The 13,355-nt window shown below is 36.7% G+C and overlaps 1 protein-coding gene and 1 long non-coding RNA gene across 7 annotated transcripts; one reads left to right on the top strand and one right to left on the bottom strand.

Moving 5' to 3' along the window:
* Positions 1-370: 370 nt before the first annotated feature.
* On the bottom strand, positions 371-11,059 carry LOC149237054 (cellulose synthase A catalytic subunit 7 [UDP-forming]-like). 6 transcript variants are annotated; one of them, XR_016246276.1, is made up of 11 exons: positions 9,460-9,860; positions 8,933-9,087; positions 8,254-8,449; positions 8,041-8,149; positions 6,937-7,106; positions 5,477-6,859; positions 3,709-3,788; positions 3,415-3,526; positions 3,130-3,176; positions 2,116-3,014; positions 371-638 (listed from the first exon to the last, which is right to left on the bottom strand). XR_016246276.1 is itself a non-coding variant. In XM_089372573.1 (8 exons), the coding sequence occupies exons 1-5, from the start codon at positions 10,570-10,572 to the stop codon at positions 9,554-9,556; spliced, it is 438 nt and encodes a 145-aa protein (XP_089228699.1). In that variant the 5' UTR covers positions 10,573-11,059; the 3' UTR covers positions 8,045-8,149; positions 8,254-8,449; positions 8,933-9,087; positions 9,460-9,553. The 6 variants fall into 6 exon arrangements, 4 of the variants coding, with proteins under 4 accessions (XP_089228699.1, XP_089228700.1, XP_089228702.1 ...); XR_016246275.1 differs by having other exon boundaries at positions 372-638; positions 5,477-7,106; positions 8,254-8,330; XM_089372573.1 differs by lacking the exons at positions 371-638; positions 2,116-3,014; positions 3,130-3,176; ... (2 more) ...; positions 5,477-6,859; positions 6,937-7,106 and adding exons at positions 9,980-10,170; positions 10,327-10,456; positions 10,555-11,059 and having other exon boundaries at positions 8,045-8,149; positions 9,460-9,619; positions 9,787-9,819.
* A 613-nt stretch (positions 11,060-11,672) lies between these two features.
* Positions 11,673-12,708, top strand: LOC149237053 (uncharacterized). Its single transcript, XR_016245228.1, has 3 exons — positions 11,673-12,016; positions 12,350-12,445; positions 12,637-12,708. It is a non-coding gene; the product is annotated as an uncharacterized LOC149237053 (long non-coding RNA).
* Positions 12,709-13,355: the final 647 nt, after the last annotated feature.

Raw genomic sequence — 13,355 nt, 5'->3', positions numbered from 1 at the left:
GAGACTTGTTATATGAAATTCGCCTTTTGAGGGTCATACGCCTGAGTACAACCAGACACAGCCAGTCATAGCCTTACAGAGCCAGTGCAGCCATACATAAGCACCAGACATAGCTGCCAGACATAGAGGGCTGTCGAATAATATAAAATGCACCAGTTATTTCAAAACAATGTACGAGTTTATGTTGCTAGCCCAAAATCACACAACTGCAATAGAAATAGTCACATGAGCAAGTTTCAGTAATACATAAATCGCGGGGCCCAAAATCACACAACTGCAATAGAAATAGTTACATGAGCACTATATACTAAAGATCTGAACATTATTGAATAACTAACTTGCAGAGAATCATCATCAATTCAAGATACACCAGTTTATGTTGCTAGCCCAAAATCACACAACTGCAATAGAAAATTCAAGACACGAGTAACATGAAAACCGCCGTGAAGCTTACATTTGACCTTGAAAATACGCATTTCTTATGACAGACTGTAACATGTGAAGAATACAAGACAAGCACGAATGCTAACAATTAGGACATTAGTCCGGCATCTGAGCAGAGACAATAGAAGCATAAAAAATGCGAGTTGCACCACCATGGCTGACCCAAATGCATATTTGAAGCATCCGTCGTACACCTGTAACAGAGAAGGAAGCGGGGAAATAAGACAATGCGTAAAATAATGCAAAAGAGATGTTATTGTTTTTTTGGTTTCTTTTTTCTTTGTCTTTCGACTTTTACGATGTCAATAATCAGAAGAGCCATGAGAACAAGTGCTAAGAGAAATAATGTTGCGAGTTGAGTAAGTTGGCTTATGCTAATGGATTCCATGTTATGTGAAGCGGGAAGATGTATGTGAATATCCAGGTGCAGAAGAGGCCAATTTATAAAAAAGTTCAACGTGTTTGTAAGCTGGTTTTAAGTGTGAATGGAGCTAAAATACTTGAAGCTCGGATGGAGGAGGGCAGTATTTAATGGTCGGCATAAAACGAAAAGCTTACGTTAAGTGAGCAATCGGTGCAATTAAGTGATCGATATGACATGGGGAGCAAATGGCATATGAAATGATGTATGTGGCGGCAGAAGTAAATGCGAAATTAGGTGATGTATTTGACATCGGGCAATCTTGGTGGTAGATTGGGTCCAAGCTATTCTAATAAACAATTGGCTAGACAGGAGATCTATGTCAATATCTAGGTGCAGGAATAAGTACATATACGGATTGATTTGGAATGGAGCTGAAATACTTGAAGATCAGATTGGAGCAGGCCAGTATTTAATGATGGGCATAAAACGAAAACGTTACGTTAAGTGAGCGATCTGACATGGGGAGCAAATGGCATATGGGATGATGCATGTGGCGGCAGTAGTAAATGCGAAATTAGGTGGCATAGAAAGTCTGTCAGGAAGTCTCTCTGTTTTGATCTTCATTTCTCAAGGGACCTTGCTATTGGTTTCGGTTGTTGAGCATTCTCTTTTTTATCTAGTGACAAGACACCATGGTTGAGAATTCACTGTTTAGTTTCAAGTCTAGGACACATAGTTGGAAGGCTGATATATTTGCATAAAATACAGAGTAGTGATCTGTTATCCAGTGATCATAGAATACTTGATTCGACATTGATTTGCCCTGCCCTTCTCAGAAGCAGCTTTAGGAGCTTGCCTTCGTCTTTGTGTGCCATTGCCATGTATAGCTTCGATCTCAGCACCTTTGTGTTCATTACAAAGGAAGGGTGGTCTATAGCTTATGCAATATATATGTAGTATTTGACGTATAGGTGAACACTGAATGTGGGACCATAATAGACAATGATTAACAGGTGAGGCTAGGTTTATGTTACCCTATTACCATTGACCTGTTGCTAGTAGTGATTTACGTATGAGAGTTGTGATCGAATACAGGAAACCCAGGAATTTGCAACAACAGCAATGGTCTAAGCAATGGGAATAGCACTAATCTAATGCTTATTTGACTAATCAAGTATGGATATCAGATCTAACCAGCTAGCAACAAAAAACACTTAGGTCTAATTTCATATCCGGATTAAAGAAATGTTCTTGATTAAAGAAATCTTGTATTCACAACTTTTTAAACGTTGTCCTTTAATGCATACCTGACAAATTGTACAGAAGCTCGTGTGCATTGTACATTAAGCAGAGGATAGGGTTGAATCCATGTAAAAATTTAGCAATGTAATTTTTTCCTGAAGTAGCTCAGCTTGTCACCTAGAATAATTCGAGAGAAAAAGAAAACAGTTAACTCTCAGTTCATTCTAGCTTCAATACAATGTAACCTAATTTACTAAATTATTTTCCCTCGCATGGGGTATTTCCTATTATAACTAAGAGTTGTGATCGAATACAGGAAACCCAGGAATATGCAACATACTGCCCATTGACCAACACTTTCCAGTTAGCCAACGCACAACGAACTTCGTATGATTTCATGTAAAAAATGTTATGAAACAGAGAACTCTGTTCAGATTCTCGGATGCATGATGAATTGTTTGTGTTGCCTCCCATACATATATACAGTAGAGTATAAACCATAGACTAAAAGGATAGACTGACTGAAGCAAAAGACAACAGACTGCACAAGAATGAATTTGAAATCCACAGTCAATGCACACTTAAGCAGGAATAGAGGAATGGAAGCCAGCCAGAGAAGAAAGACGAAAACTGACATATTATAGAGGTGCAGTCGCTGGACAATATCTGTGTACCCTACAAGAAATGACTGAGAAGCCGGGAAAATCACATTCCTCATTAATACTACGGCATGAGAAAATGTTTTCATCTCCTCAATGGTAGAATCTGGAATGCTGATAGCAGTTTCGTCCACAACATAAACAAGCTTAAATTTTGTAAGTTGCTTCAACTCTGTTAGCACAACGCTTTCATCAGATTGTATCATGATTCTATTGGTCATGTTGTTGTAACCACTCTTAGTTAGAGCTGAAATAATGGGCTCCATGATACTAAGATTCCTTTTCAATGATATAGCTCGTGCATTCTGTGAAAAAAAGCAAGAAACAAGATACACTTTATAGTATCATGAGTTAACATTTATTTCATGAGCTAGTTTATATTTAACTCTTCAGATTTCTAATCAGATTGAAGAACTGTACCTCTATGTTGATGATAACATGAACATTTCCTTGACTCTCTGCAAACTCTAAAAAGGCAGACAGATTTCTTAGAAGATTATAACCCTCTATATTAAACGGGCTATAAATGTTTGCTGCACAGTACAAGAAATTCATATCACAGTATTACATCAGTTCCCCTCTGAAATACTAAACCTGTTATATTTTAGCAGAGCTAAAGTTCTCCATTATCCGGATTAAAGAAATGTTCTTGATTAAAGAAATCTTGTCTTCACAACTTTTTAAACGTTGGCCTTTAATGCATACCTGACAAATTGTACAGAAGCTCGTGTGCATCGTACGTTAAGCAGAGGATAGGGTTGAATCCATGTAAAACTTTAGCAATGTAATTTTTTCCTGAAGTAGCTCAGCTTGTCACCTAGAATAATTCGAGAGAAAAAGAAAACAGTTAACTCTCAGTTCATTCTAGCTTCAATACAATGTAACCTAATTTACTAAATTATTTTCCCTGGCGTGGGGTATTTCCTATTATAACTAATAGAATCCAGGTCTCTAATAAACCCAAAAGAAAACAAGAAAAGAAATGGAATTCTAACTTACTGTGTCGAGGTCCCATGAACTCCACATAGAAATTATTGCTTGAATCCTCTACATTCTTCATTTTAAAGCCTTTCATCATACTGCCCATTGACCAACACTTTCCAGTTAGCCAACGCACAACGAACTTCGTATGATTTCAGGTAAAAAATGTTATGAAACAGAGAACTCTGTTCAGATTCTCGGATGCATGATGAATTGTTTGTGTTGCCTCCCATACATATATACAGTAGAGTATAAACCATAGACTAAAAGGATAGACTGACTGAAGCAAAAGACAACAGACTGCACAAGAATGAATTTGAAATCCACAGTCAATGCACACTTAAGCAGGAATAGAGGAATGGAAGCCAGCCAGAGAAGAAAGACGAAAACTGACATATTATAGAGGTGCAGTCCCTGGACAATATCTGTGTACCCTACAAGAAATGTCTGAGAAGCCGGGAAAATCACATTCCTCATTAATACTACGACATGAGAAAATGTTTTCATCTCCTCAATGGTAGAATCTGGAATGCTGATAGCAGTTTCGTCCACAACATAAACAAGCTTAAATTTTGTAAGTTGCTTGAACTCTGTTAGCACAACACTTTCATCAGATTGTATCATGATTCTATTGGTCATGTTGTTGTAACCACTCTTAGTTAGAGCTGAAATAATGGGCTCCATGATACTAAGATTCCTTTTCAATGATATAGCTCGTGCATTCTGTGGAAAAAAGCAAGAAACAAGATACACTTTATAGTATCATGAGTTAACATTTATTTCATGAGCTAGTTTATATTTAAGTCTTCAGATTTCTAATCAGATTGAAGAACTGTACCTCTATGTTGATGATAACATGAACATTTCCTCAATTGTCAATTAAGAGGAAAGTGTAGTAATACAAAGAGAATTAATTGCTTTACATGCTGCTTCTCAAGGCCGGAATGACCTTTTGTGCTTTTCAGGCATGCAGATATAAATTAGAACATCAAATGCACTGACAGAAGTGAAGAGCATGTTACAGATTGGGTGGGGATCAAGGTGTGATGCATGCCAGACCCGGGTTTTGATGAGCCTGTGCTAGCGCAGTAATAATTTTTCTGAAATTGCATTTGAGACAATGGATGATCAATAGCTTATACATATAAATATATTTGACCATCCGTTTTGAAATATCAAAACTGAGAAGGCTAACTTGAGAAGGATTTTTTTCATATTGATCATATTAGAAGCTACAATTGATTAACCACCACTACTGCTACTGATTCAAAACCTATGAAGTCAATAGGCATCTTCAGGAAGGCCTATCTGTTCGGGAAGGCATATAAGTCAAAGAATCTTATTGTTATATAACCTGTTTAATGTATAGCTTTATGGAGAGAAAATATATTAAAATGACAACCATCGTTGTATAAGGAACAGATTAGTGGAGACAGAGGTAGGCAGATTATCCAGTAATCCCAAGAACAGAAAATAAGTCCTTGAATGGTGTAGGACCTTTAGTATGAAAGAAGCGGCAATTGATACAATAAAAGTTTCCAGTTTTAACATGAACTAGCAGAGGAGGCCAACAATATAATTGCCTCCATTTGTCCTTCCAGCTCTTGTTTCTGTCCAGCCTTATTTTCTAAAATTGTTTAACAGGTTTATGTTAAATGAAACAAATCTTGCAAACAATTGACCAAACAAGAACTCAAGATCCACTTTCCTCTCTTGCAGTAAGGAACTAATTAGCATAGATACTTTTTAACTCTAAAATTGGGCATAATCCTGTCTGAGATCTTACCAGGTTGTAACAGAATCTGGCTTTTCTGAGTGCAATAAACTATAATCTTCTTAAAATTTTGTTGATGTTCACCTCTTTTCTTTTCAAGTTACATCCTCTGTTGTGGGCCATCATGAACAGATCAAGGTCGATACGAAAGCGGAATCTGAGTTAGAAAAACAGAACACACAGTGAAGAGTTCAGGCAGAGGCAAGACTGCAAGTAGCTTTGGATAGCTTAGATACATGATTACTTAGGGAAATGCTTATGTGATGCAGAGTAACCCAATACGGGTTGTTCACTAATTACAAGCAGGTTATGACATATCAGTTATTATGGATATGAAAGAGGTATAAGTAATACAAACAACTGAATACTTTACACAAGGTATGTTACAACATTTGACCTAATTAAAACATCTATACACTTTGAACAAGCTAGTTAAGCATAGTGATTACCCTTTTTCTATATCACTAAGCATGGGTTAGAGATTACCATTACTTTAGACGATAGGCTCATGTGTTAGTAATACTATGGTAATTACAGTACCTATGTTCTTTATAAGGTGTTTATGCTAAAGCCTTGGATTTACACTTTCATACCTGTATAGCTCATATGTTAAGTATGTGTATTTACCTATATTAAGCAGGATCTGTAAGCATAAGTAAGTCATTCCATATTAGAGATAATGTAAACTTATTCATTAGGTAGAATACGGTACTCTATTCAAAGCTATTACTAGCTTATGACCCTGTATTAGTCTAATGGGTTTGGTTCATATACGTTTACCATTAGTACACAACATAGCTGGAATAATGAAGTTGAATCAATTAGGCAAGTAAGCTTAACCTTGTTGAAACTTATGACTAAAGATTGGTGTATTCAATGGGTTTAGTTCAATATGCTTATACCTAGTATACTCATTAAGCAAGAGGTTTCATGTCCTTGTTTCTTACTCTATACAAGCTTATAAGATAGATTCAATGCCATTAGTTCAAGCATAGTGATATCAATACTTAATAGTAATCACCAATCTGTACAGTGTTGAATCCATTGTATTTATGGAAATAACTATGATATGTTTAAACGTTTGAATTAGGTTAAGGTTATCGTATTTACCCTAATCACTCTTATTCAACCATACTGTTCTCGTAACCTATAGTGGAACCAAAAATGGCTATGCTCAGCCATATATAGGTGAAACATGTATATTTCTTTTCGACCTATAATGATTTTTTCTGTTTGGAAAAGTAGAACATTTTATGCGTTTTGACCATTTACAAGTAACTAATCTCAACAACGTTGTAACTAATGAAAGGTCCATAAGGGAAAAGATTAAAATTTAAAAAATTCCAACCTTGCCATAATGGAAATCTTCAATAATTCTAGGCCTCCTTTATTCACCTGCATTGCAATGCAATGGCATTTAATATAAAATTACTATTATAGAAGCAAAAATGCCATATATTGTCACCCTTAACTTCAATGAAGAAGCACTTGAATGTATGGAGCAAAGCCGCCTCCATCTCCTTCATCTATATGTCCTTATTTGTATGTTAAAATTGAGGCATCTTCAAGTTTATCTGCTAGCCTTGTTTAAGCACTTCATAAGAATGGTTAAATCATTCTGAATCTGGTCTCATTTGATGTCCTGCAGAAATAAATCCATCAAATAGCTAGATTTTAACATTGTCACCTTCAAAAATACTCCATGAACAGAAGCAACATCCTCACCCTAAAAAATACTCCATGAACAGAAGCAACATCCTCAAAATTAGCCGAGGCTTATTTTTTTATTCAAAACAATGAAAACCAGAAAACTAAATTCTTCACCTCACTACCAAACTGTACAATGCCTTTTAAATGGTCAATCTTCAGCCGTAAGAAATTGTACTTCACAACATCCACACTAAGCTTCTAAGGTATCATGCTTGAAAGGGCTATGGTTTTCATTGTTTGATACACTTGTGATACCTAGAACATGCAAATGGTACAAAAGCATGAATTGAGCACATTAAAAGCTACTCCTATCAATGCTATAAGTGGTCAAACTCTAAAGTTGTCCACATGAAATAAGCAGAAAGTGATAGGACAAATCTTTCCACTTTTAATATTAAACTTCCCTGATGTCCACTAATGAACTAAAATGCAGTCAACAAGACCATAGTAAAAGACACAATTGAGAATGCCTCATGCAACTCCAAATTTAATAAGAGATACTACAAGAGAGCTACACAGGTTCAGAAAGCCAAAATAAAGAACAGAAAATAAGTCCTTGAATGGTGTAGGACCTTTAGTATGAAAGAAGCGGCAATTGATACAATAAAAGTTTCCAGTTTTAACATGAACTAGCAGAGGAGGCCAACAATATAATTGCCTCCATTTGTCCTTCCAGCTCTTGTTTCTGTCCAGCCTTATTTTCTAAAATTGTTTAACAGGTTTATGTTAAATGAAACAAATCTTACAAACAATTGACCAAACAATAACTCAAGATCCACTTTCCTCCCTTGCAGTAAGGAACTAGGGAAAAGAAAAGCTTGGGACTAATTAGTGTCACAGTATCCAAAAGCTTTTATTCAACTAACCTCGTAAAGATCAATTTCCTCATCTGGTGGAAAACCAGCCATCGCATTCAGCTTTGTAATAATTTCTATTGGCTTGCCCAGAGCCTTGACAAAAAGCCTCCCAACATACCTGAAAGACAATATTCTATTAGGCTGGAATAAGCCAACTAAATTCTGATAAAAAATCCATATTTGGAAAAGTATATGAGTGGAAATAAAATGCACATTGCATACCATTGTGAGAACAGTTGATTTTTTCAACCAGTTTGGATTTCCAATGAATGAACCTGCAAAGAACAATCCACAGATTCCTTCACTTCCCAAGTAAGGGCGACGGAAGAGGGTCGTTAAGTCGTATCCGTTGACAGAGGCAAATAAAATTGAAGAGTAAAAATGGAAAAGACTTGCAGTTTTCCCTGAAAAATTGATACTGCCAAAATAATGATTCTCAGAAGTGCCAAAGAGTCCAGATTCTTACAGAGACTACAAAGTTGGATGCTTATAAAATTGTGAGGAAAAAATGGAAAAGATTTGTTGTTTGCCCTGAAAGCATGATACTTATATGCCCAAAAAAATGTTCTCAGAATTGCCCAATCTCGTGTTTTTGGAACATAATCTTTGCTGTTTACAAACTCTTCATTCAAAATTGACAAAACCTTTATACGCATTTTGTCAATTTCTTCTTTTGACAACTCCCCTGATCTCACTAGAGCTGATGTTCTATTAGTATTATTACCATTAAAGGTTGTGTTGCAATTACAGAATATAGGAAACACGGTATATGATTACATTGAGCTATAAGCATAGATACATAGATATGAGTAATTAAGGTTGTTAATTAGTTATGGTAAGATAGAGGACCATACTTTATTAGTAATTACTAGCATATACAAAGGCGGTCAGAGTAAATCACCTCAGGTTGAGAAGTTTTTTGTGCCTCGCTCCATCCATTATCGCAGAGCAATTGAAGCTCACAAAACTGTGCCATACCTAAAATTTCTTAGTGAAACCGGGATCTCTGAAAAATCCAAAGCTACTTGCAGTCTTGCATATTTAGCTCATAAAATTCTGATAAACATAAAATATCTCAGTGAGACCAGGATCTCTTAAAAATTAAAAATTCAGAACTACCTGGATTTTAAAAACTCTGAAACTATAATGTAATGAAAACGCTACTGGCATATTTAGCTCATAAAATTCTGATAAACCTAACATTTCTCGGTGAAACCTACTTGGATTTGAAAAACTCTGAAACTAAAATTCTGAAATTATAATGTAATGAAAGCCCATGAAACTGTGATAAACCTCAAATTTCTTAGTGAAACCAGGATCTCTAGAAAAAATCCAAAGCTATTTGCATATTTAGCTCATAAAATAATGATAAACCTAAAATTTCTCAGTGAAACTTACTTGAATTTTAAAAACTCTGAAACGCCATACCTAAAATTTCTTAGTGAAACCGGGATCTCTGAAAAATCCAAAGCTACTTGCAGTCTTGCCTCTGCCTGAACTCTTCACTGTGTGTTCTGTTTTTCTAACTCAGATTCCGCTTTCGTATCGACCTTGATCTGTTCATGATGGCCCACAGCAGAGGATGTAACTTGAAAAGAAAAGAGGTGAACATCAACAAAATTTTAAGAAGATTATAGTTTATTGCACTCAGAAAAGCCAGATTCTGTTACAACCTGGTAAGATCTCAGACAGGATTATGCCCAATTTTACAGTTAAAAAGTATCTATGCTATTTATATTTGTGAAGATATACAACCTGGTGTGAATGGTACATTCTCATCAGATGTTTCTGGCATGAGAGAACAGATGAAATCATCAGCATATCCTCATTCTCATTGGGACATTCATACATGAAGGTATTCACTCTTCAAAAGGAGAAGAAAACACAAAATTCAGAAATTTCCCCATCTTAACAGTGATGTTCTTTGCTTACAAACCATGAGTCTTACCTCTTCACCCCATTTAGTATCCACCTCATAGTTGGTACTGATCAACTGCAGAATATCCTTGGTTGAATTGTTTAAAGATTCTGAACTTGCACCGCCAATGGCACTGACAACTGATGCAAGAAAAGTTGGGTTCTCACCAAACGTTTCATTCAAGGTTTCGTATGATATTTTAGACTTCTGATGATGAAACCCTGGAAATTCATGTTAAAAATAATAACCATTAAACTGGATCTCTGGACCCAGAGAAGGAAACTGACCTTTAAAAACATAAAAACAATAACAGTAAAAAGTATATAATAAGCTTCAGGACTGAATTTGAAAGAATTAATGATCTGGGTAGTTGCAACCTGTTGGTTTTGCATGGCTGTTGGGATACTGTGACCTTGGTTTACTTCTAAAAGGAGATTTTCTCCTGTGAACACAACCAGTACCGAAGTAAATAGGGCCCTGAAGCCCATCTAATCCTCTTATGACCACCTGTAGTGTGCATTACAATATCTCAATATTTAGTGTTACAGTTAGAAAGATTGAAATTTTTGCAATAATACTTCATTGGAGAAAGACAGAAAACTTACATCAAAAGTGAAGGTCATCCTGTGCCATAAATATCATGTTCATCAATGCCACTAAAATGCTGTGGAAACTGTACAAAGCATTCATTTGAGGCTCGTTATAAAGTATTTCATTGCTTTCCTTATCACTGCCAAAGCGACAATGATTGTCGAGTATTCAACAAAACACGTTCTATTTGATTGAGCCGGGGTAATTTTCAATTATGGCAAAACTAGGCTTCAGATTATATTATGATAAAAATACGTCCATGGACCATGTGGGCCCTCCCATGAGGGCCACATGCCTCACCTCCTCCATAACATAACATGCAGGGCGTAAACCATGCCACTTAACATCGTATCATGGTAATATGTCTGCTAATATGTCAATACAGGAGACATCACGATAATCGAACAACCCAGGAACTAGAACATAACAGGAAGATACTTGTACAGAGAGACCTGTCATGGGAAACTGAAGGTTCTGCCGCTGCTGCTGCCGTTGAGTGATGTAATCACCGGAATCGGAACTCGCCTCCCCAGCAGGCAGTGGCTTAAGAGAATTCTCGCTATTGCAAACGACTGGTTGTTCGCATTCCGTCTTCAACCTCCCCCTGCAATTATATCAGATAAATGACATTGTTTGTCCTGTTATAAAAAACTTAAATTATGTTTCAATTAGCTGAAATCTAAGGGTAATTAGATTAGCGCTGTCATTACACAATTTCATGTTTTTCTTCTCGTAGAATATAAGAATCTAGCATCCTAAACAACAAACCATGTTCATAAAGTCTAGCTTCCTATCATATATTGAAAAGTAGTGAACTGTTATATGAATTTGTAACTCTAAATCACGGCGACTTGACAGTGGAATGATGAGAGACATGGCGCTCATGGTAGGTCCCACATAGCGTTTTGTGTAGGATGATTTCTATGTTATGTCGACAATGGTTACATACAAATAAAATGATGGTTAACAATAATATATAGAATTTGCATGTGCTACACGTGTTCCTACTGCCTCACCACCAGAGATGTAACGAAAGAACAAGTGCCTTCACAGAAACTCAGCTGCCAAACACACAGCTTTTCACAAAGGATGGACTGGGAGTAGCCCTGACCGTGCCTCAAATGTACCAGACACGAATATGGCTAGCTTGATGTACTCCACTGTTGAATTCACTTGTCACGACAATTGCCTTATGAACATAATCTTGGTTTTGGATCACTATACGGATTCATTATGTTCCAGGCAAGATTTGAACTCCTGCTAGCCTGTTAAAGTGGGAATCCAAACAAGCACTTGAAACAGCCTTTAGGGACAGATGAATCTTGAAAGAGCTAACAATTAAAATATTATTTACTAACACTTATCTTAGCTTTTCTACAGAATTGTGTCTATCTTATTCTTGAACATGCTCCAAGAGGTGAGCTGTATAAAGAGCTACAACGCTGTAAGTGCTTCAACGAAAAACGTGCAGCTACTGTAAGTTCTCTCCTTTGAAGGCCTGTTTGTTTTTTAAATTTTTACTTCATACAAGGTTAGTTTTGTCTAACGGTTATCATGTCATAATCACCAAATTTCAAATGGCAATCAAGGATTGAACGCCCATTAAGCCATCATGTCCACATAGAATGTAAGTCTCATGCCTAAAGGCGATCTAGCAGGGATAAATTTGCCAGCTAGAAGTCCTGAGACAGACTTCTGTGGAGAACATAATGCGAAATACTTGCATTTGACTACGTTGTACCATAGTTCAGCAAATCAATTTATTTTCTTTTGTTTCTACATTAATCTGATTTCTCTGCCTTAACACAGTACATTGCATCGTTGGCAAGGACTTTACTCTTCTTCCATGAAAAGCATGTGATACACCGGGATATCAAGCCAGAGAATTTGCTGATTGGTTTTAAGGTAATTGCTATGGTTTATATTATATTGTTGGATTGCACTTTGAAACAATTCACCCAACTTTTATTGCCAGATGAACACCAGAATGTCTAGACATTCTTCAAAAAGGATAAGTTTCGTGCTAAATGTGGTCGGAATATTCTGGGCTTATACTGGGATTTAAATACTGCTAATTTTGAGGTTATGAAACGGAGGGTGAACTGAAAATTGCAGATTTTGGATGGTCTATACATACCTTTGGTAGAAGGCGTACCATGTGTGGAACCAACAAAGTCCACCATCATCGCCAGCAGATCCACAGATTGTTAACATGGCTTGCATTTTAGCAGATCCACAGATTGTTAACATGGCTTGCATTGTAGCAGTTCAGTGGAAAAAAATAGAATGGATTACAGGCAGTTACAGCAGCGTGCAGACATCGACAAAGCAAATTCAATTCAAGGCGCCTCCTGGCACTCCGCCATGCACAAAGCAAATTCAATTGAAGGCGCCTCCTGGCACTCCGCCATGCACGAAGAGCACGGACAGCAGAACAACAGAACACCTGCCATGCACGAAGAGCACGGACAGCAGAACACCTGCCTGCCAATATGCCAAATAATTCACACTGCCAAACTAATGTTAAGTACACTGCCAAACTAATGTTAAGTAATGTTAACATTAATCTATGAAATCACCTGACGGTCACCAATAATAAAACGGCAAAGGAAGATAGTCTATGCTCCGCCTCTCCCGCCTCGGGAAGAGGCCAAATAAGATGGCAAAGCTGAAGAGTAGCTGAAGAGTTTGGTTATGTCGGCAGATCCCTGCACAGCAGCTTTGGAAACTTTATAATAATCACCAAATAACACCAGATTAAAACTACAAACTAATGCTAACTCAAAACTGATCGATTACTATAGTCCCTGCCGAT

This window comes from Pinus tabuliformis, chromosome 8 (genome assembly GCF_031772625.1).
Source record: "Pinus tabuliformis cultivar Carrire ecotype Pingquan chromosome 8, CPIR1, whole genome shotgun sequence".
In the NCBI taxonomy this organism is placed as follows: Eukaryota; Viridiplantae; Streptophyta; class Pinopsida; order Pinales; family Pinaceae; genus Pinus; species Pinus tabuliformis.
Note: the sequence above shows the minus strand (reverse complement) of the source record. Positions and strands in the feature narration are given on the sequence as shown.